This window comes from Camarhynchus parvulus, chromosome 12, assembly GCF_901933205.1.
Source record: "Camarhynchus parvulus chromosome 12, STF_HiC, whole genome shotgun sequence".
Lineage (NCBI taxonomy): Eukaryota > Metazoa > Chordata > Aves > Passeriformes > Thraupidae > Camarhynchus > Camarhynchus parvulus.
This window is the reverse complement of record NC_044582.1, coordinates 6,018,273-6,039,375: the sequence shown is the minus strand read 5'-3', so window position 1 is coordinate 6,039,375 and position 21,103 is coordinate 6,018,273. Positions and strand designations below refer to the sequence as shown.

The 21,103-nt window shown below is 61.5% G+C and overlaps 2 protein-coding genes across 3 annotated transcripts; both read left to right on the top strand.

Annotated features, from left to right (window-relative positions):
- Nucleotides 1-132: 132 nt before the first annotated feature.
- LOC115908222 (aminoacylase-1-like) lies at nt 133-5,571 on the top strand. 2 transcript variants are annotated; one of them, XM_030956657.1, is made up of 15 exons: nt 133-177; nt 1,019-1,151; nt 1,761-1,825; nt 2,359-2,463; nt 2,567-2,661; nt 2,846-2,922; nt 3,183-3,272; nt 3,475-3,531; nt 3,641-3,714; nt 3,814-3,863; nt 4,029-4,173; nt 4,253-4,321; nt 4,412-4,491; nt 4,760-4,820; nt 4,957-5,571. In XM_030956657.1, exons 2-15 carry the CDS (start codon nt 1,043-1,045, stop codon nt 5,119-5,121), a joined length of 1,242 nt encoding a protein of 413 aa, XP_030812517.1. In that variant the 5' UTR covers nt 133-177; nt 1,019-1,042; the 3' UTR covers nt 5,122-5,571. The 2 variants fall into 2 exon arrangements, with proteins under 2 accessions (XP_030812517.1, XP_030812516.1); XM_030956656.1 differs by having other exon boundaries at nt 1,007-1,151.
- Nucleotides 5,572-6,918: 1,347 nt separating this feature from the next.
- SEMA3G (semaphorin 3G) lies at nt 6,919-18,579 on the top strand. Its single transcript, XM_030956919.1, has 16 exons — nt 6,919-7,026; nt 10,288-10,448; nt 11,487-11,549; nt 13,052-13,171; nt 13,761-13,851; nt 13,935-14,051; nt 14,291-14,433; nt 14,512-14,626; nt 14,739-14,808; nt 14,984-15,128; nt 15,387-15,618; nt 15,732-15,823; nt 16,045-16,086; nt 16,257-16,482; nt 16,762-16,901; nt 16,992-18,579. The coding sequence occupies exons 1-16, from the start codon at nt 6,939-6,941 to the stop codon at nt 17,454-17,456; spliced, it is 2,310 nt and encodes a 769-aa protein (XP_030812779.1). The 5' UTR covers nt 6,919-6,938; the 3' UTR covers nt 17,457-18,579.
- Nucleotides 18,580-21,103: the final 2,524 nt, after the last annotated feature.

Below are 21,103 nucleotides of genomic sequence, written 5' to 3'. Positions count from 1 at the left end.
TGGGGCCAGGAGGGTGCCCCGTGCCCCTTGCGTACACCCTGCCCCTCCTGCGCTCCCGGCCCGCCCCTGCCCGCCTCCTGCCCGCTGCTGCCGGCGGGGCGGGGCGGGGCGGGGCGGGGCGGAGCGCGGCGGGCGGAGCGGGGCCGGGCGGGCAGCGCCGGCGGCGGCAGCGCGGAGGTAGGGCCGGGGCGGCGCGGGCCGGGCAGCGGGGCCGGGCACCCCGCGGGTGGGTGCCCCGGTGCCTTGGCCCCCCTTAAACCCGGGCCGAGGTACTCTGCACCCCCCACCCTTGCACCCCTCCTCTCTGTCCTGCACTCCCTTGCCGCGCTGTTCTGCACCTCTAGCCACGGTATCCTGCACCCCCTGCACTCCTAACCACGCTATCCAGCACCCCTCTGCCCTTCTGCCCGTGCACCCCAGTAACTTCTATGCCTGCACCCCAGGAATGCAGCTCTTCAGCCCTAACCACGGTGTCCTGCCTGCCCTCTGCTTCCCCCCGTACCCCCCTGGCCACAGTACCCCTGCAGCCCTGCCCGTGCCTCTGTGCTGCCCACAGCTCTAACCATGGTGTCCCTGGATTCCAGCTGCAGTGCCTCTGCACCCCACTGTGTCCCCTGCCTGCCCCCAGCCATGGTACCCCTGGACCCCACCTGTGCCCCTTGGCACCCCCAGCCACCATAGCCCTGCCCCCCTAACCACAGTCCCACTGCACCCCTCATGGCCTCTCTGCACCCCCTGCTGCCATGCCCCCCGTTCACCCCTTGCCGGGGCATCATAGCCTGTCCTGGCACTGTGTTTGGGGCAGGAACATGTGTTTTGGGGGAAGAATGAATGATGGGCACACCCCATCCTGCCCTGTACCCAAGTGGGGGGGATTTCTCCCACGGTGGCAGTGTCCCAGGAGTCTCACTGGGGAGACCTTTGCCCCCTCTCCCTTCGGTTTCTGTGACAACCAAGCGTGCAGGTGGACTTTGGAGGGGCTGGTGGGTGATTAACCATCTTGCAGCTCTTTCCCCAGAGCTTTGCAGCCCTGCTCCCAGACATGGCACCTGGGAAGCCTGGGAAGAGCACGGGGGCCTCAGAGAACCCCTCGGTTACGCTTTTCCGGGAGTACCTGAGGATTGACACTGTCCACCCTAAACCTGACTACGGTGAGGATGGGGGGACAGGACAGGGAGCCATGTGGGGACTGGGTAATGCAGCTTTGCAGCTCTGATCTTTAGACCCAGGAGCCCAAGTCCTGTACTGGGGCTGTTTTGATCGTGGTGTTAAGGAGTGAACTCCTTGTGCCTTATCTCTGCTGGTGCCTTTGGTTGGGGCAGGGACATCTCAAGTACCCTCAGAGCCGCTGTATGCTTTTTCTAGGCCCGTGCCCCTTGCTCCCCTTTCTGTGCTGCCCTGGGTTTGGGATGGGTGATCTCCTTCTGTGTAGATCTCCTCCTATTAAGATTGATGTCTTCCCACTAAAGTACATTTTTTTGTTGAGAAGCTCCCTAAACTCCACTGGAGAAACATTCCTTGTGAACCCACCCCCATTCAATTTTTATTCTTTTCATATTTCCCAAGTCCTCACCCCAAAGGGATGGTGATGAGTTGCTCCCGTCCCTGTTCACGGCCACTTCTTGTGTCCAGGACCTGCAGCACCTGTCCTCTTTTGTCACCTCTTTCCTTGCTCTGGGAACCCCACAGAGCCTTGGGGTGCCTGGGTGTTTGCAATGAGAGACCCCAGTGTAACTGTGGGCATCCCCACTCTTCCCCAGATGCGGCTGTCCAGTTTCTGGAACGTGTCGGCACCGAGCTGGGCTTGGCCTGCCAAAAAGTGGAGGTGAGCAAGCTGAGAAGCAGCCTTCAGTCTGTCCACCCACCCATCTGTCCATCTATCCATCTGTGCCTGGGTCCTCAGTGACCAAGATGTTCCTCTGCCTGCACCCAGAGCTAGACAGGAGTGAATCCCCTCTGCCTGTAATCCCCTGCTGACCTGAGCCCTTCCTTGAGCCGGTATTCCGGCTGCTCCCTGCTGACCTTTGCAGCTGCCTGTGCTATGATTAGCAGGGGACCTGGCAGCGTCACCTTGGCTGGGGCCATCCTTCCTGCTGGGCACTGACTGTCCTGGGCACCAGGGCAAGATGCTGGGTTTGTCTTCCCTCCTCTGAGTTTTCAGCCGTGTTTGGCACCTGCAGCCAGGCTCTGTCTGGCTGGGGGGGTTCAGGCAGGCCTGTTCCTGTCCCAGTGGAGAAAGGGGTGGCAGGTGGCATCCAGAAACTTTTCCCAAGCTGATGCTTTTTGGCTCCAGCTTGACGGTCTAAGCCTTTCTGTCCCCATCCTGGACCCTGGTGACATCCTGCCTCTGTCCCACAGGTGTGCCAGGGCCGTGTGGTGCTGATCCTGACCTGGCAGGGCACGAACCCCCGCCTGCGCTCCATCCTCCTCAACTCCCACACTGACGTTGTGCCTGTCTTCGAGGTGCTGGAACAGAGGGGTGGGAAGGGCACGGAGAGGAGGGCAGGGTGGATGGGAGCTGGTGCCTTCTGTGCCCTTCTGCCATCGTGGATGCTGTTCCCTGCAGGAGCACTGGACCTACCCACCCTTCGAGGCGGTTAAAGACTCTCAAGGCAACATCTACGCCCGGGGTGCCCAGGACATGAAGTGCGTCTCCATCCAGTGAGTGGAGGGCTCTGCACCTGCTGGGTGAGCACGGTGCTGGTGGTGTCCCTGAGTGATGCAGGACAGGATGCCACTATCCCCAGGGTCCCTGGGGCCAGAGGTGCCACCTCTGCCCTGAGGTGGCTCAGAGCACACAAGCTCCTCTCCTCCACAATGACCCTACACTACCTTCCCTTGCAAGGTACCTTGAGGCCATCCGGAGGCTGAAGACAGAAGGGAAGTCTTTTGCCCGCACCATCCACCTCACCTTTGTGCCTGGTGAGTCCCCAGGCTGTCCTGTCTCAGGAGGTACAGGGGGCTGGCAGCTGGGTGGTGCTGTGGAGTCTCCCATGGCAGCCAGACACCACCCAGCCAGGCTCCCCAGGTTTTGACCTCCCCTAGCTCAAGTCTGGAGAGGTTTCCATGTCCAAGGACATCAGCTGTGCTGGTGGCATCCAGGCTGGCATGGAAGGAGGACTAGAGGTGGTGGGCTGGGGGATGCCCCAGTTCCTCCCTCCATGCCAGGCTCTCCCCCACAGATGAGGAGGTGGGCGGACACAAGGGCATGGAGATGTTCGTGCAGCGCCCTGAGTTTAAGGCCCTCAATGTGGGCTTTGCCATGGATGAGGGTGAGTATTGGTAGTGCTGGCACTGGGACGTGTCTCCTCTTGGCATCACTCCCCAGGCACCAGCATCCCACATGCTTCCAGGGACCCCCTTGGGGGATCCTTCCCCTGGGGCAGGTGCCAGTCTGGAGGAAAATGCTGCTAGGACAGAGCAGCATTTTGGTACCTCCATGTCCCACTGACTCTCTGTCTGTGCCCACCACAGGCCTGGCCAGCCCATCTGACACCTTCAGTGTCTTCTATGGTGAGAGGAGCCCATGGTGTGAGTATCTGTGTGCCCACTGCCCTGTCCTTGGCTCTCCTGGGTGCTGGGGCACTCATGCTATCCCAGGCTTTCTCCTCAACCCTTCCCTCTACGCCTGCTGCTGCAGGGATAAAGGTGAAGTGCACGGGTAGCCCCGGGCATGGGTCCCGCTTCATCAGCAACACGGCAGCTGAGAAGATGGTGAGAGAGGGGGTACCCCCTGTGCACCCCATGCCTGCCCTGGGCTGCCAGGCCCCTGCCCATGGGGCTGGTCCTCACCCGCTGCTCTTCCCTCCCCAGCACAAAGTCATCAACTCCTTCCTGGCCTTCAGGGAGAGCGAGAAGCAGAGGTAGGAGATGGGCAGCAGGGTTATTTCAGCCCTTTGGGATCCCAAGCCAAGCTGTGATCTGGTGCTGCTGCCCTGTGCCTCAGTTTCCCCATTTTGGGTGACGGCAGGCTAGGGAAGCACATCTCCCCAGGTGGCAGACAGTGAGTGTCCCCTGCATCCCCCAAGGCTCAAGTCCGACTCAAGCCTGACCCTGGGGGATGTCACCTCTCTCAACATGACCATGCTGGAGGGGGGTGTCTCCTTCAACGTGGTGCCCTCCGAGATGGCTGCCAGCTTTGACATCCGCATCCCACCCACCGTGGACCTGAAGGTGGGCGCCATGCCAGCCCCACCCAGTAGAGGAGTGGGATGAGGGTACCCTGCTCACACCCCTCTGGTCTCTGCCCCAGGCCTTCGAAAAGCAGGTGGCCACGTGGTGCCGTGATGCTGGGGAAGGTGTCACCTGTGAGTTCCACCAGGTGAGGGATCTCAGCTACCTGGCCTCCCCTGTCCCTCCCCTGCCAAATGCCACCCCCTCGCCCCTTCATCTGCCCTCTGCCTTTTGTCAGAAATGCATGGACCAACACATCACCTCCACTGAGGAGTCAGACCCATGGTGGAAGGCCTTCAGTGGGGTCTGCAGGGACATGTAAGTAGTGTCACCAGGAAGGGCAGGACCCTGGCAGGGACTTCCTCTGGTGGAAGCCAGGTGGTCCCTGGGGGTCTCTGAGGTCGTGTCAGGGGCTGGGATGGAGGTTTGCCGAAGCATCTCCCTGTTGCCTCCCAAAAGGGGTGGGATTGAGTGTCCTGCAGGGCTGAGGGATGTCCTGGCACAGTCTATTTGCCCACGGGGTGTGAGTAGGACGGGAGACTCTGCTGGCTGTGTGTCCAGGCTGACACAGGGTCTGTCTTGACAGGAAGCTGCAGCTCAAGCTCGAGATCTTCCCAGCGGCCACCGACAGCCGCTACATCCGTGCGGTGAGTGTGCTGCCAGCCTGCCACAGGGCCTCCCCGGGCTGAGACCACAGCCCCGAGCAGCAGCTGTGTCCAGGTGAAAGGGGGCATGTGGTGCCCGTGCCAGCTGTGGCCTCACTCTGTGTGTCCCCATCTCCAGGCAGGACACCCTGCTATTGGCTTTTCCCCCATGAACCGCACGCCGGTGCTGCTCCATGACCACAACGAGTTCCTGAACGAGCAAATCTTCCTGCGGGGCATCGAGATCTACGCCCGCCTCCTGACTGCCCTGGCCTCAGTGCCCCCGCTGCCCGCCGAGGGCTGAGCGCCTGGCAAGGGGCAGGGAGTGCCAAGCAGAGACACAAGGCTTTAAAAAGAGGGGCTGGGGCTCTGGGCACAGAAAATACCTGCTATGGTGCTGGGGATGTAGATGGCATCGTGCCATGTTGGCTGTGTTCAGGGCTGGCCTGATGGGGACACCCATGGGGTTGTGTCCCCCTTGGTCAGGTGCCAGCAGAGCCTCATACCCAGGTGCCTCCAGCCTTTCCTGGTGGTGTCAGTGCCTCCCCCTCTCCCTGTGCCATCTCTGGCTGCACTGGCTGGGTGGTGAGGGGCTGGCCAGTGCCCCACTCTGCCTCCCCATGCCTTGTCCTGCCTCTCTGCCCGCTTGCTGGGGCAGCTGGGGCCAGTGCTGCCCTCTCTCCCTATCAATAAATCTCCTTGGTAAGCACAGCCTGGAGCGGGGCAGTGTCTGTCTGTCCATGCTGGTGCTACCCATGGGGTCTCACCGAGGCACTGTGGATTTCCTGGTGCAGTGCAGTTTGCTGCGGTGGTTCTCCTGCCCTGGGCTCATTGCCTGCATGACAGCCGTGCAGGCAGGATCCTGCCCGGGCAGGCTGAGGGCCTCTGCTCCCGATCAGCCTCGGGGGACAGGTGCTGGGGCTCATCCTGCTCCCTCCCTCCCTCCCTCCTGAGCTTCTGCCGCTTCCACAGACCCTCTGGTCAGGGCAGGCAGCGTGCGGGTCTGGGCAGGCATCTCTGCTCACCTGCCAGAGCTGCATTGGCTGCTGCTCCTCCTCCTCCCTGCTCGTTCCCAGCCCTGTGTGGCTCCCAGTGCCCCGGGGTGTGGGATCTGTCCTGGCCGTGCGGCTTCCTGGGGAAACCAAGGGCTCTCTGAGCGAATTGGGGTGGTTTTACACTGCTCAGGAGGCTGCCAGAGCTGCTCCATTACAAAAGGTGGGGGTGAGCCAGGGCTCCCCAGCCTCCTGGCCTCTGTTTTAATTAAGAAAGCTGCTGGAACCCTTGGGGGGCTGGGGGTAATGAGGGTGCCCCGTGCTGGGCTGGGAGAAGAGATGAGGCTGGTGGTGATGAAGCACTGAGGGAGAAGCCACCAGCTCCTCCTCTCCTTCCCCTCCATCCAGTGCAGGGGGAAGTCCAACGTCTTTGGGTGCAGGACACACTTGCTGTGTGATGAGGCTCCCAGGGGAAGCCAGCGTGGATTCTCTGATGTCTCATACAACCACACCGTGACCCAGCAGCCCTGGGGGAGTGGTGTGGGTACTGTGGGATCCTTGCTGGCCAGGATCCTTGCCCAGGGTGTTGGCACCTTCGCTTTCCCCTGCCCTGTGGGTGTGCCAGGGCTACCTGTGGCGCCCTATGCCCCCCTCAACCCTACTCAGCCCCCTCCCCAGCTGCCCTGCTGTCCCCAGCCTGCCTGGCACTGAGATGGGGCTGACAGCTGTGTGCTCGCTGATGCTGGGAGATCACAGCACGCTGAGCATCCTCCCGGGGGGCAGGTCTGTATTCCCTCTCCTACTCCAGCAGTGCAAGGCTGGGGGACCAGAGCTTCCCTGCCTTGCTCCCCATCCTCGGGGATGAGCCAGGGGTGCTGCCAGGGTCACTTCAGGGGAAGGGGACTGCAGTAAGGCCCAAAGCTGTTGTATTGCACTAAAGCGTTGCTGGCAGGGACACTTCGGGGTGTGCGGAGCTCTCGGCTCCCCCCGGGAGATGGGGCCGTCCCTCGGCGCATCCCGGCCGCCCAGCGCTGGGGTTTGGCGGGGCGGGCCGGGGCGGGCCGGGGGCGGTCGGATGGCGGCCCCATAAAAGCTCGGTGCCCCCGCGGGCCGAGGGCGCGGCGGCGGGATGCGGGCGGCGGTGGCGGTGTCGCTGTCGCTGTGCTGGCTCTGGGCGGCGGGGCTCAGCCTGCCCCGGCTGCGCCTGTCCTACCGCGGTGAGCCGGGCCGGGGGCACCTGCTGCGGGACGGGCAGGGGCTGGCCGGGGAGGGGGTCCTCAGGGGGTCCTCAGGGGGTCTTCAGGGTGTCCCCTCGGGGACAGGATGGGACCCGGGGAGCCTCAGCTGCGGGAGCTGCAGCCAAGTGCGGGATTTTTGTGCTGTTTGCGGGCAAATTGTGCTGGGGGCTCGGGCTGGCTGGGGTTTCGTGGGTGGCTGCTCTGCACCCTCCGCTCCCCACCGGGACGTAGGGGCCCCCCGAGGAGGAGGAAGAGAGGAGCGGGGTGTCGGGGACAGGGGATGTGCCGCTCCGCCGGGCTGCGCGCCAGCCCCGCCGCTGCCATGGGGATCATCTCCCCCGCGGCGTGCGGGGAAACTGAGGCACGGCGGCGTTCTGGCCCCGCACGCTTTGGCTCCTGTGCCGGGTGGGTGCTCAGCATCCTGCCCCCGGCTGGGTGGATGGGGGGTCCCGGCGCACCCTCGGAGCCCCGCCGCGCTGGGGTGCGGGTGCCGGGGCCCCTCGGGGCTGCGGGGGCAGCGCTCGGGTTTAATTAAAACTCTCCCTGTGATCCTGCTCTGCCTCGCCGCATCCCCCGCTCTGCCAGCCTAATCCACGGGCTGCTCCAGCCAAACCTGACGGAGCCTGGGGCGCCCCGATCTCCTCGCGGCCTCAAAGCAATGAACCTGCTCTAAAGAATTCAACATAAAATAAATTACATCATGTATATCTTCCCCCTTCCTTCCCAGAAGGGGAAAGACCTGGGCAGCCCAGCACTTCCAGAGCCTCGGGAGCTGCAGTGCCAGGGAGAGTTGCTCCTCTGCTGCCGGGGCTGGGGGTTCCCGGGTTTTTGCATCCCTTGCTCTGTCCTGGGGCACAGCAGGTGACCCCAGGGCTGCCTCTCTGTGGAACGGGAAACTGAGGCACGCAGTGCCCCCATCCCCTCATCCTGGGAGCCCGGGATGGCTCATGGCTCTGCCCCGGGATGCGACCCGGTGTCCTCAGGCTGGCCTTGGCACAGGGTGAGGAGATCTGGGGTCTCAGCAGGGGTGAATCGTGGGGCTCAGTGTCTGGCTCAGTGTCTGATCCACTCCAGCACAAAGTCCATTTCCCAGGTGCGAGGAGCTGCCTGGGGCGGGGTGGAAGCTCCTCAGCCTCCCGCGGGAAGTGAGCCACCTTTGGAAAAGCTTTTTTTTTTTTTTTTTTCTTTGCTTTTTTTTTTTCTTTTTTTCCCCTCTTAAGCTGAATATTCCATTCGTTTTCCAAATTGGAAACAGCAACTGAAATTTCCCATGAAACAAATTCTGCCACTGCCTTCTCCCCGGGGGAAGGAAAAAAAAAAAGAAAATTTCAATTAAAGACATTAGAGTCTCTGAAATTAAAACCGTGGTGAGCTGAGGCTGTTTGTGCAGAGCTCCTCGACCTGGGCTCTGCATGGCTGAGGTGACTCTGTGGGGTGACAGGGACAGGAGCTGTGCTGTGGGTGCAGGGGTGGCCGTGTACCCAGCTCTCCCTCACACTTCCAGCCACTCTTTCCCTTTTGTTTCAACTTCCAGCAGTGGCTCATGTGAGAGGGGAAAGCGCATTTTGCTGTTGTGAGGACCAGCAGCATTGCCCTGTGCTCTTTGCTGTCCCTGCCCAGGGACCCCCACGCTGGGGTGAAGGTGTCCCAGGGATGGATGGGGCATGGCAAAGGGCTGGTCCCTGGGGATTGGAGGGGAAGGCGCCCTGGGCCAGTGTAACCCGAGGCGCAGGAGGAATTCTCCAGGTCTGGGGGAAGCCTTGCCTGAAACAATAAAAGGAGCCTGCCGACTTTGCCAGTGTTGTTTTGAGCTGGGAAAATATTATTGCTGGGCAAGAATAGAAGGAGACAAAGCGTTTTCCTGGGCTGGACCCGGCGATATGGGAGGACCTGGTGCTGGGAGGACACAGGGAGGAGGGTGCCAGACTGGGTGGGGGAACCACCACTGCCTGGAGCCAGCTCTGCTTGCAGGCACAGGGCTCTTTCCAATGGGGATGGAGCTGCTGGGGCTGTATCCCCCGTGCCCCTGGCATCACCAGCTGGGGCACTGGGACTGCCCCTGAGCAGGGATAGGGTGTGTGGTGGGGTGAAGGTGTCTGCTGTCCCCTGCTGGGGATGGACCTTCTAGGCCTCCCTTGCAGGGCCTGGAAGAGGCATTTCCCACCAGAATGGGCATTATGTCACTGGCCTCCTCCTTGCTGGAAGTGACAAATGTTCCCCCAGCAAGAGCAGGACTTGGTAGCCCAAGTGGTGACTGGGTTTGTCCCAGCACCGCCTCCCCTCTTCTGGGGACATGTGTGGGAGATGCTGGGGCTGGGTTTTTCCCTGGGGTCAGCTGCAGTGGCTGGCAGTCTTCCGGGCTGGAGGGTGTTTGGGGACAGAGCTGTGCTCATCAATGGTGCTTTGTCCTCTCCTTCTCTGTCTGGCAGGCACAGCGGCCTGGCCTGGGGTCGGGGTGGGTTCTCTCTCTGAGAAGCTGAGCCATTCCCTCTGGCCCTCTCCCTCTGGCAGCTGTGGCCTCTGTGGGCACCACTGTGCCGGCTCGATGACCCTGAAAGTAATTTCCTACTGGAAACTAGTTGAGCCACTGCCCCCGTGTTGTCATCACTGTAAGGCATTGCACGAGATTCAGGCTTGGACTTGCTCTGGGGGCTTTGACTGTCAGACCCTGTTGTTTGGGATGTGATGTCCATCCCAGGGATGCAGCCTCTCCCCAAGTGCCTTGTGTGTGCCATGGAGGAAGCCATCCTGTCAGTGAGTTCTGGTGGCAGCAGTGGGCTTTGTGTGGCAGTTTCCCCATGGCACTGGCTGGGTGCCTGCTATTGTGTCCTTGGCTGGCACCCAGCAGGGACAGGACCTGCTTTGCACCCACCCCGTGTCCGGTGTCGCCACATCCCAGCTCTGTGTGAGCCCAGCCCGGGGCTGATGGCACGGCCCAGCTTGCTGTGGCACGGCCACAGTGGGAGTCTGGGGTGGTTCAGCCAAACCTTGCTGGGGGTGGCAGCCTCTCCTGGGACCCTGCTGCCAATTGCTGGCTCTGCAGCTTTGTCCTTGGCTGGCAGGGAGAGCAGCACTCCAGCCAGGTTGAGGCTGGGATGCCCATGAGACAGATGCTGCAGGCTGGAGTGGCTGTGACCAGCTCTGCTGACTCCAGCACAGCTCCATGATACTCAGCAGCAGCTCAGAGGAACCCTTGGGGCTGGGATGGCTCCTGCTGATGCTTTCATCTCTTCCTGGCAGAGCTTTTAGGCTCCAACCGCTCCGTGCTGTTCTTTGGCCACCGCGGCTCCCTGGGCTTCCGCTGCCTCTACCTGGACGAGTACCGCGACCGGCTCTTCCTCGGGGGCAAGGATGTGCTCTACTCCCTGCTCCTGGACGGGGCCACTGCAGATGCCAAGGAGGTGAGCTGGGTGCTGCTGAGCATCTGGGGTGTCTGTCCCCACCCTGGCCCCCTGTGGGCCTGTCAGTGTCCAGCTGAGCCGGGCAAAGTCACTGCAACAAGGCCTGCCCTGGGGATGGCCTCATCTCAAGTGCCTCGAAATTATTCTGTAAACTTGTAGTGCCTGGCAAGGGCAGGCTGGCTGTGGTGGCTGGAGGGAAATTAGCCGGCAATTAGTTGTGATCATCAGCCTAGGAGACTGGTGGTGCAGCTCACCACTGATTCCTGGGCACTGAGCATTGTTTCGGACCTCACTCTACTAAAAAACTGCCATTGGGAGATGGAGTGATGCCCATCCCCATCTGGGCATCCCCTTCACAGGCCAAATATTCAGCTGAAAGCCTGCAGAGACAAGGAGCTGAAGGGATCCATCGCTGCAAAAAATTGTGCCAGGGTTCACCTGGCAAAGCCCGCAAATCTCTCCTGGTTCCTTGGTGGGAGAGGTGATGGACCAGAATGATGGTGCTGGGTGGTGGCTCCCCTCCTCTTTCACCCTCTCCACTTTGACTTTTTGTTTTCCAAACACGGCTCTGGGCTGTTTCTAGCTGAAGAGAGAGGAGGAGGAAATGAAGTGCCCCTCAGTGAGCTGGGTCACTGCGGTGGGGTCAAGGGCTTGTGTACCTAAGCTGCCCTTGGTCCAAGAGCTGCTAAAGGCTGTGGGGGACAGGGACTCCCTCACTCCTGCTGTCCCTTGGGCACCTTTTCCCCAGGCCACCCGCAAGCCCACCCCCTTTCAGGGCAGCTCCAGCCATTCCCAGCATGACCACCCAAATCCAGCCCAGCTGGGGGCTGTGACTGCCAGGCTGCATCTGCCCAGGAGGAAGGGTCCTGCTCGGGGTTGTAGGGTGTGAGTCCTGGGCTGGGTGGGCTCCGGGGAGCTGTGGTCCCTCTCTCTGTCCCTCTCTCTATCCCCTTGCCATTGTCAGCCTGGGATGTGGCTTTGCAAGGCTGGGTCCCTGCTGTCCCCCGTCCCTGCTCCAACAGAGCCTTTGTGTTGCAGATCTATTGGCCACCCCGCCCTGGGCAGACGGAGGAGTGCTTGCAGAAGGGGAAGGACCCAGGGGTGAGTCTCTCCCCATGTGTGCTCTGCTGTGAGCTGGGGGGTGCCAGATGGGTCCCCTTGTGACAGATGGTTCCTCCCATGTTGGGGCTGTGCCATGTCACCTGCCAGGGATGGCCCTGGGGCTCAGGGGCCGGTTAATCCTGGTGCAAGAGGGAAACTGAGGCAGGGAATCTGTGGCTAATCCTGGCCATGCAAGAGGCTTGCTCCAGGCTCTGGAAAACATGTCTTAGTTGCTCTGCTCAGCCCTGTGGCCATAGGGTGGTGGCCAGTGTGTCCCAGTGTGGCTGCACGAGCAGGCAGGACAGCTGGGCTCTGGGACTGGAACTTGGAGGGACCCAAACCCCCATGCTGTGCTCCAGACCCCAGCAACACTGCCTGCCCCATCCTGGCTGTCCCTGATGGTGGGAAATCTGTAACTGGCTCAGGTTTGGTGACCTTGTTCCCTAAACCTTACCCCTCTTTGCATCCCCCCGCCCGATATGAAACAGGACTGTGGCGGGGAGAAAGTCCCCAAGGCTCCCCTGGCCCAGACAAATTGCTCCCAGGAGTCCCTGTTCTGCTCTCTGTGTTTATTTTACCAGCTCTCACCGACAGATCCAAGCCAGGGCAGGCTCAACTTTTTATTTTTCTTGAACGTATGTTTTTTTTCCCTTGCTATTTTAGAGGCTCTTTGCAAAGGGAAAATAAACAGCAGGAGGCTGGGAGCCCCCGGGGCGGCTGGGCAGCGGTGTTCCCAGCAGAGGAGGAGCTCGCATCCCGCTGTGGAGGGGACAATGGAGGGCAGGCAGGGCTGGTGCTGGCCCGGGGAGCTGCCAAGCTAATGGTGGAGAAGGATGGGAGCCCTTTTCCAATGGGAACTGCCAGGAGAAAATGCACAAAGTCAGAGGTGGCAGGTCTCCAGCCCTGGGAATGCCATTGCTGCCGTCCCTCAGAGAAGGGGACAATTCCAGACGGCAGCGACCAGAGCTGTTCTGGAGGCAGCCCAGGATGCCTGTGGGTCTCTGTCTCCACTGTTTCCTCCTTTTGTTTCATCCCTGGCGTAAGCAGGAACGTGAGGGGGAAGGATGTCCCTGCATCTGGTCACGTCCTGGGCGCCAGGGGTTTGGGGAGGGTTTGCAGCTTGCAGAGCAGGTGATGTTGGTGCCCTGGGCAGTGTGGACTGTGCCACAGGTGAGTGCACAGGTGCCTGTGGGCAGGAGGTGGCAGGGGGATCCTGTGTGGTTCCCCTGGGATGCTCTGGGCAGCAGGAGGACCAGTAAAAAGCCCTGTTGTATTGCAGTGGGCTGGGGCTCACCCAGATGAAGCCCATTCAAGCCCTGTCAGTGGGCACAAGCTGCCACCCCCGATCCCTGGCACCAGGCTGGAGGCAGGGAGCCTGGGTGGAACCCAGAGAGCCAGGGCTGGGGCTCAGCCACTGTGGCAGGGCCCCAGGCAGAGGCAGGGAGCCTGGGTGGGCACAGCACCAATTCCCAGTGACCCTTCCTGTCCTGCTGTCCCCCCAGACTGACTGTGCCAACTATGTCCGTGTGCTGCATCCCTACAACCGGACACACCTGCTGGCCTGCGGGACAGGCGCCTTCCACCCCATGTGCACCTTCGTCTACGTGGGGTACCGTGGCGAGGTAGGGCAGCATCCCCAGCAGGACAGCCCTGGAATGTAGGTCCCCATTGCCTGCCTCTCTCCTGAGGGGCCTTGGGACTGCATGGGGATGCTGGATGTGCAGTTTGCTCTTATCTGAATGCTGGTGGGGGGGGAGTGTCAGGAACCAGCTCCCTGTTGTCCTTTTGTCCTTCTGCTACTCCCTGTCCAGCTTTCCCACCTGTCTGGCCTGGGATCTCCTTTATAGACGTGTCCCCAGGGGCTGGTGTCCTGCCAGGGGCTGAGGTGGGGGTGGCATTTTGCTTATAAATCAGGTTGGCTTGGGTGGAATGGCAGGACACCCCTCAGAGCTCCCCCCCACAGCCTGGCCCTGTATGGGCAGCAGGAGCCCTGTCTGTACCATGATCACTCTGACCAGGCAGGCGGGCAAGCAATGGGGCTGGCAGGTCCCCTTCAGCTGCCGTGCACCCTCATGGGATCAGTCTTGCCTCAAAAAGCGTGGATGCTGCTTCCAGATGGTCCTTTGGGTGCCCTGAGTGAGGTGCAGGTTGGGCAGGGGCCAGAGGTGGCCCCTGCCTGGCCCAGGGCTCACCTGCCTGCTCCCTCCCCAGCACACCTTCAGCCTGGACCGTGCCAGCGTGGAGAGCGGCCGGGGCCGGTGCCCGCACGAGCCCAGCCGCGCCTTTGCCAGCACCGTCATCGGTGGGTTGTCCTCCTGGGGATGTGGGGGCTTCTGGGGGTGTCCCAGGGATGGTCCCCGTGGCAGCAGCTGGGTGTGTTTGCAGGAGGGGAGCTGTACGCTGGCCTCACAGCAGATTTCCTGGGGCGTGACCCCGGTGTGTTCCGCAGCATGGGGACCCGCTCCGCCCTGCGCACGGAGGTGGACCAGCGCTTACTGCACGGTAACAGCTGCCCTCTGCCCCTCCCTCTCCCCCAGCCAGGGACCACAACCTTGTGGCGGCCAGAGCATCTGTGGCCATGCTGCAGCATCCCCCATGGCAGCTAGGAGCAGGGACAGGCACCAGGACAGCCAGGTCTGGGGGTGGTGCTGGCTGGCATGCAGCCCCAGCAGGGACTGGGGCTCTGGAGGTGGTGGCTGTGCTCTCTCTCCCCACCTGACATGACCGGCTCTTGCTTGCAGATCCCAAGTTTGTGGCAGCCCACTTGATCCCAGACAACGATGACCGGGACAATGACAAAGCCTATTTCTTCTTCACGGAGAAGGTGGTGGAGGCAGACAGCAAGGAGCACGCCATTGTCAGCCGTGTGGGGCGTGTCTGCGTGGTAGGATGCTGGTGGGGACCATGGGGGACAGGGATGCACCAGTCACAGCAGTGGCCCTGATACTCCCTGTCCCTGCAGAACGATGCTGGTGGCCAGAGGGTGCTGGTCAACAAGTGGAGCACCTTCAACAAGGCCCGGCTGGTGTGCTCAGTCCCCGGCCCTGGTGGCATTGACACCTACTTTGATGAGCTGGGTAAGGTGTGAGCTGGGTAAGTGAGATACAGCTCTGTACAGATGGAGCTGTGTCTCACTGGGGCTAGTCACTTAGTTGGATTTCAGGAAAAAGCCCATGCTTTCATTTCCAGAGGATGTCTTCTTGCTGAGGACGAAGGATAGGAAGAGCCCAGAGATCTATGCCCTTTTCAGCACTGTCAGGTGGGTGCTCCAGCTCCAGCCTCTGGGGAAGTCCAGCTGCAGCTGCCCATGACCTGCCCTGTCACTGTCACCAAGGGTTGCTGGCTGCTCCCCTGGTCTTTCAGGGATGTTGGTGCCCCTGCTGCCAGCAGTGCCAAGCATGGCTCTGCTCAACCCCCTCTCTGTCCCCTTGCAGCCACGTTTTCCGGGGCTCTGCTGTCTGTGTGTACCGCATGGCCGACATCAGGGAGGTGTTCAACGGGCCCTTTGCCCACCGGGAGAGCCCCCATCACCAGTGGGCTGCCTACGAGGGCAGGGTGCCCTACCCACGGCCGGGCGTGGTGAGTGACTCCCTGGAGCTCCAGGTCCCTCCCCTCCTCCAGCTGCTCTTCTGGGGTGGTGATGGAGCCATGCCCATCTTCTCACCTGCTGAAAAGGTCAGCTGGTGCTTTGCCGAGGTCTGGCAAAGGGGTGGAAGAGATGGACACCAAACTGGAAGGCAGAGAGGGACCCAAGACATCTCTGAGGGGCGATGGAGGGGGAAGGAGTGATGGGTGCTGGGGTGTCTGGGCTGAGCTGGTCCCCTCCTGTCCCTGCAGTGTCCCAGCAAGACCACCAACCAGCCCCGGCGGCAGTACGGCACCACCAAGGACTTCCCCGACGAGGTGCTGCACTTTGCCCGTGCCCACCCCCTCATGTTCCAGCCCGTGCTGCCCCGGCACCGCCGGCCCCTCCTGGTGAAGACAGACCTGCCCCAGCGGCTGCGCCAGCTCGTGGTGGACAGGGTGGAGGCCGAGGACGGGCAGCACGACATCCTCTTCCTCGGCACAGGTGAGCAGTAGGGGCAGAGTGCAGGAAGGAGCCGCAGAGCTGGGGGTCCCAGTGGGCACCCCCCAGGCTGTGAGATGCAGGGTGCTCACACCTCCATCCTCCTCGGCCCCCAGATGCTGGCTCGGTGCTGAAGGTGGTGGTCATACAAAAGGCAAACTCAGCTGTGACTGAAGAAGTCATCCTGGAGGAGCTGCAGGTTTTTAAGGTGACATTTACTGCCCCACTTGCAGGGAGGGGGCAGTAGGGTGGGCTCAGGTTGGGGGATGGAGGGTCAGGGCTGTCACTGCATTGTTGGTCACTGGAAGGTCTCAGGGTTGTGAGGGCAGAGGCTGGCTGGGGGTATTTTCACCCTCCCGAAAACATTCCTGATGCTCTGCCAAGCCCTGAGGATTATGCCAGCCTGATGTCCACCCCCCTCCCCTACAGATGCCTGTGCCCATCACCCAGATGGAGATCTCTGTCAAACGTGTGAGTACAGACACGGCTCAGCCACGGGGCTGGGGACCAGGCAGGTGTCCAGCTGTGGTCACCAGCCTCCTAAAGCCATGTCATGTGTGCCCTGGGGTGTCCTGGCTGGGCCCCCAGGCGCCAAGCCCATGGGGGTTGCCAACCTCACCACCCTGGTGCTGTTCCCTCAGCAAACGCTCTACGTGGGCTCCAGCCTGGGCGTGGCCCAGGTGCGGCTGCACCAGTGTGAGTCCTATGGCACTGCGTGTGCCGAGTGCTGCCTGGCCAGGGATCCCTACTGTGCCTGGGATGGCACTGCCTGCACCCACTACCAGCCCTCGGGCAAGCGCCGCCAGCGCCGCCAGGACGTGCACCAGGCCAACCCTGCCCACCAGTGCCTGGACCAGAACCTGACCGGTGAGAGTCTGGGGGCCCTGGGGCTGGGGGGCTCCTCCCAGAGCCCCAGGATGGCCTGACATGCACAGCCCTAGCACACAGAGGGTGCCATGTGGGCACCCTCATCTGCCCATCTCAGAGAGCAGGGCATGCCCCAAGAGAGGTGGATGCTGCTGGGGCTGGGGCTGGCCACGGGGAGAGAAGGGGATGAAGCCACACAGTGGCCAAGGGGGCTGGCACCTGGGCAGGTGGAAGCGTGGCTCTGCCCTCCGTGCGAGCCCGTGCCTGTCTTTGCCCTAGTGGACGATTTTGAGAGCGTTGAGGAGAAGGTGCTTTACGGGGCAGAGGACAACAGCACCTTCCTGGAGTGCGTGCCCCGCTCCCCGCAGGCCAGCGTGCAGTGGTTTGTCCAGAGGCCCCCAGACGAGCAGCGGGACGAGGTGAGGCTCCCCTGCCCTGCTCCCGTTGTGGGGACACGGGAGGGACGTGGGGGCACACCCGGACCCTCCCAACCCGCCGGTGCCCCGCAGGTGAAGACGGACGAGCGGATCCTGCAGACGGAGCAGGGGCTGCTGTTCCGCAGGCTGCACCAGCACGACGCCGGCACCTACTACTGCAAAACGCTGGAGCACGGCTTCACCCAGACCGTGGCCAAGACAGCCCTGCGGGTGATCCCCAGCCAGCAGCTGGCACACTCCTTGCCCCGGGGCCTGGGGGACGATTTGCCACCCCTGCTGTGCCCCGAACCCCGGCTGCTGCCACAGGCTCCCAAGAGCTGGTTCAAGGACATCATGCACCTGGTCAGCTCCCCAAACCCGCGGCGGGTGGAGGAGTACTGCGCCCGCCTCTGGTGCAGCAGCCGCCCTCAGCACCGCAAGAGCAAGCTGGCCCAGGCCAAGCTGGTCCTGGCTGGTGTGGACGTGGCCAAGAAGGGACGGACAGGCAAAGCCCACAGCGAGAGGAACCGTGTGCCCCGGCACGCACCGGCCACTTAGGGAGGGCAGGGGGTGGACGTGGGGCAGCCGTGGGCAGGGACCAGCTCCCTGTGCTGCTGCTGGGGCCTCTTCACCTGCTGCTGGGTGGCTTGCTGCGCTGCCAGCCTGGCTGGAGTGGATGGCCAGGTCCCTGTCACCCTCAGGGGCTGCAGGGTCACCTCACAAACAGGCAGTGAGGTGGAACACGTTGGCCCCCCACCCTTGCTCATGCAGGTGATGCAGCAGGTGGGGGCCGTGGTGCCTGGGTGGGCTGGGGCACAGTGTCATGGTGCCACCCAGGCCCTGCTGTCACCCAGGTGCTGCCTGGATCCCTCTGTGAATACTGGGGCCATGTGTGGTGCCGTGGGGAGCGGCTGATGGCTCCAGGCTCTTTCCACACCAGCACAGAGCCTGGGGAAGATGATGCCTGCTCGTATGGGGGAAAGCCAGCATCATCCCAAAAAGCCTCTGTGTGCAGGAGGAGCTCTGTCACCTGCTGTGCCTGGGGAGCCAGAGCTGTGCTGTGCCACCCAGGGTATGTCCTGGGGGACAGGGCTCCTTCCCACCTTCCCTTGGCACTGGGACACACTCAGCAGTGCCAGCTGTTCCTGGGTGCAGCTTCCCACTTCCCCTCTCTCCGCCCCACAGACACAGTTTTAGGGCTGGGGAGAAAAGCAAACGGCTGTGGGCAGGTTAGACCTGTTCCTGGGTAAACACTGGGAGAGGCACTAATGCCACCACTGTCACTGTGCCCAGGTGGGAGCAGGGACAGGCAGAGGGCAGCCCCAGCAGAGTTTGGGGGGCTGCACCACACCTGGGGTGGTTTCTGCTGGTGGGTGGCCCTGCAGGGCTGGTTTGGGTGGGCTCCTGCTGCCTGGCAGAGCTAAAGCAGCACCCAGGGCCTCCCCCAAACGCAGGGGCTGGGGGTAGGTGCATGCAGGGCACCTCCAGGCTGCCAGCAAGGTGTTCCTTGCTTTCCTCAGCCGACATGAGCTCACTCACTGAGCCCGGGGTGATAAAGATCTGCCCCTTCCTGAGGCAGGGCAGCTCCACACAATGGTGTGAACTGCAGCCCCGCCGGGACCGGCATTGTTCAGAGCTGCAGGAACGGGAAAGAAAAATAATAATAATAATAATAATTAAAAGGCCCTAAATAGCTCCCACAAAGCCAGGTCGTGATATCATCTCTCCTCCCCGTGTGTGTTTGTGCTGCAGCAGTGGCTCCCTGGGAGCAGCACTGCCTCGTCCCATGGAGACGGGCTGGGGGTCCTGGCCCTCTTCTCCTGCTCCCTGTCCCACCTCTCCTGCAACCTCCTGGCTCTCCTGGGATGGGAGAGCTGTGGTGGGGCTGGCAGGCTGGGACATTTTCTGCAGGGAGGGGAGTGGTGCAGGTGGTGCCGGTTTATGGAGCCAAGCACGTGAACCTGGATAATTGCAGGCCTGGGGGGCACAGGTGAACAACAGCCAGCAAGCAGAGACAGGGAGGGACCGGGGTGAAAAGCCTGGAATGAGACAGGAGTGTGATTCCCCAGGGCCTGGATTGCAGAGCTCTGCACTGCCTGCCCTGACCTGTGCACCCCTCTGCCCCCAGTGACCCCTGTGCCCCACGGAGCAGGGCTGGGCTGCCCACGCTGGGGGAGGCAGCAGGAGGGGCCCTGAGGTCTCTGCTGCCTTTGGGAGCTGGCCTGAGGTGAACTGTGACAGGCTGGAGGTGGCAGCAGGGCCAGCAATGCTTCAGATTGAGCAGGAGCAGTCCCTAAATATTCCCCCCTTTTCGGGGTGCTTTGTCCCTGCTCCCAGTAAATCCTGGGGTGGCTCAGCCTGGTCCTCCTGGGTGGATTTACCACTAAGGCTGGAACAGGAGAGATTTTGTCAGGGCTGCCTTCTGCAGCCTTGTCTCTGGTGATCACCGGCCAGCTGAGGCAACCTGTGACCCTAAGAACTTCCAGGGAGGGGCTGAGCAGCCATGGGCACACACAAGTGTAAGAATCCGTGTGCAATAAACACACATGCAGTACAATGCACCTGGGGCTGGGAGGCGGCAGCACCCCGGGCAGGTCCAGCACCCTGGGCAGGTCCAGCACCCCAGGCACTCCGGTTTCTGCAGGGGGAGCAGTCCCACCTGGGCTCAGCACTGTCCCGGGGCAGGGTGGGGTGAGGGGATCCTTGGGGCCGGGCAGGCGTGGGAACGGCCCAAGAACAAAGCCACTCCTATTTTTATCCCGCTTCCCAAGGAAGTGCTGGCAGCCTGCCGGCCTCCCAGGCAGCCACGGTGGAGCTGCTGGCCAGGCCAGGGCTGGCCCCAGGCTCACCAGCAGCCCTCGCACCTTCGGCACACAATCACAGCACCTGCTGGGCTGAGTCCAACCTGTGACCCGACACTGCTGCGTCACCAGACCATGGCACCGAGTGCCACAGCCAGCCTTGCCTTGAACGCCCCCAGGGACAGTGACCCCACACCTCCCTGAGCAGCCTGTTCCAAGGTCTGATCACCTGTGCTGTCAAGAAATTCTTCCTGATGTCCAACACCTCCCCTGGTGCAGCTTAAGACTGTGTCCCACTCATCCTTCTTTAGCTGCTCAGGAGGAGAGGCTGGGCAGTGCAGCCCTCATCAACAGGGCAGCCCTGGCTGCTGAGCCTGAGTGTGCCTCATCATCATCATCATCATCATCATCATCATCATCATCATCATCATCATCATGCCCAAACAACCCCACAGACAAACAAAACACCACAGCCCCACCAGGCAGATGCACCCACATTATTATTCTTGCTATTTCTTTCCTCCCAACATGTACATTTCCAGAGCCCCTGCTATGAGCACTGGGCACGGGCTCCGTCCTGCAGCCCTGGAGGTTGCACAGGGCATGGGCTCCATCCTGCAGCCCTGGAGGTTGCTGTTCTGAGGAAGGCCTGTCCCCCAGCAGTGCTGTGGGGTGTCACAGTGAGCAGAGGGTCCCTGAGGCACACGGCAGAACTGAACAAGCATCGAGTACCACAGTGTCTGGAGAATTGCAGGCATAAAGTTGACGAGCATGTGCCAGTAGCTAAACTCCCCAGACAATAAAGGGAAGTAGCAGCATACACTGAGGAAAGGGAGAGAAGAGAGGCTGGAAATCAGTCACCAGGAACAGAGAGATGTGACAAACCCTACTGCTTTGGAGGCAATGAGCTCCAGACATCCATCCTTCCTGCACACCCGATGCCAGAAAGAATGTGAAAAACACGTTCACGGTCTTGTGAAACTTTAAACAGTTTAATAAAGGCCAGTAAAGCAAAGATTATTATGGCCAGGTGTGTCTCAGCCAAGAGCACACCTGCTCTTTTGGAAACACCCTTCATGTACCATTTCTATGGCATCACTATTATGTATTCATAAACAATTATGCATATTAAACTTTTCCCCAAACTATTTTACATATTCCAGGAACTGTTTAGCATGGCTCCTCCTCGGTTCCACCCTTACAGAGCACGTGTATTCCTTGGCTGTGGTTTTAGTCCCTTTTATCACCACCTGCAGTTGTGGCCCACAGTGCCATCAGATGGGGAGTGCTGATGGCTGGCACACCTGCCCAGGTGTCCTCATCCTGTGTCCATGGGATGTTATCCCATCCCAGCAGCGAGTTCAACACAGGCACACTTACATCAGCTGTTTCACCAAGCTCAAT

Excerpts from the sequence above, each read along its gene's own strand:
- LOC115908222 (XM_030956657.1), top strand. The coding sequence starts at position 1,043 with ATGGCACCTGGGAAGCCTGGGAAGAGCACGGGGGCCTCAGAGAACCCC. Across the intron at positions 3,532-3,640 it reads TGGTGAGAGGAGCCCATGGT|GGATAAAGGTGAAGTGCACG; the intron begins GTGAGTATCTGT and ends CTGCTGCTGCAG. Across the intron at positions 4,174-4,252 it reads CACCCACCGTGGACCTGAAG|GCCTTCGAAAAGCAGGTGGC; the intron begins GTGGGCGCCATG and ends TCTCTGCCCCAG.
- SEMA3G (XM_030956919.1), top strand. The coding sequence starts at position 6,939 with ATGCGGGCGGCGGTGGCGGTGTCGCTGTCGCTGTGCTGGCTCTGGGCG. Across the intron at positions 7,027-10,287 it reads GCTGCGCCTGTCCTACCGCG|AGCTTTTAGGCTCCAACCGC; the intron begins GTGAGCCGGGCC and ends TCTTCCTGGCAG. Across the intron at positions 14,434-14,511 it reads GTGTGGGGCGTGTCTGCGTG|AACGATGCTGGTGGCCAGAG; the intron begins GTAGGATGCTGG and ends CTGTCCCTGCAG.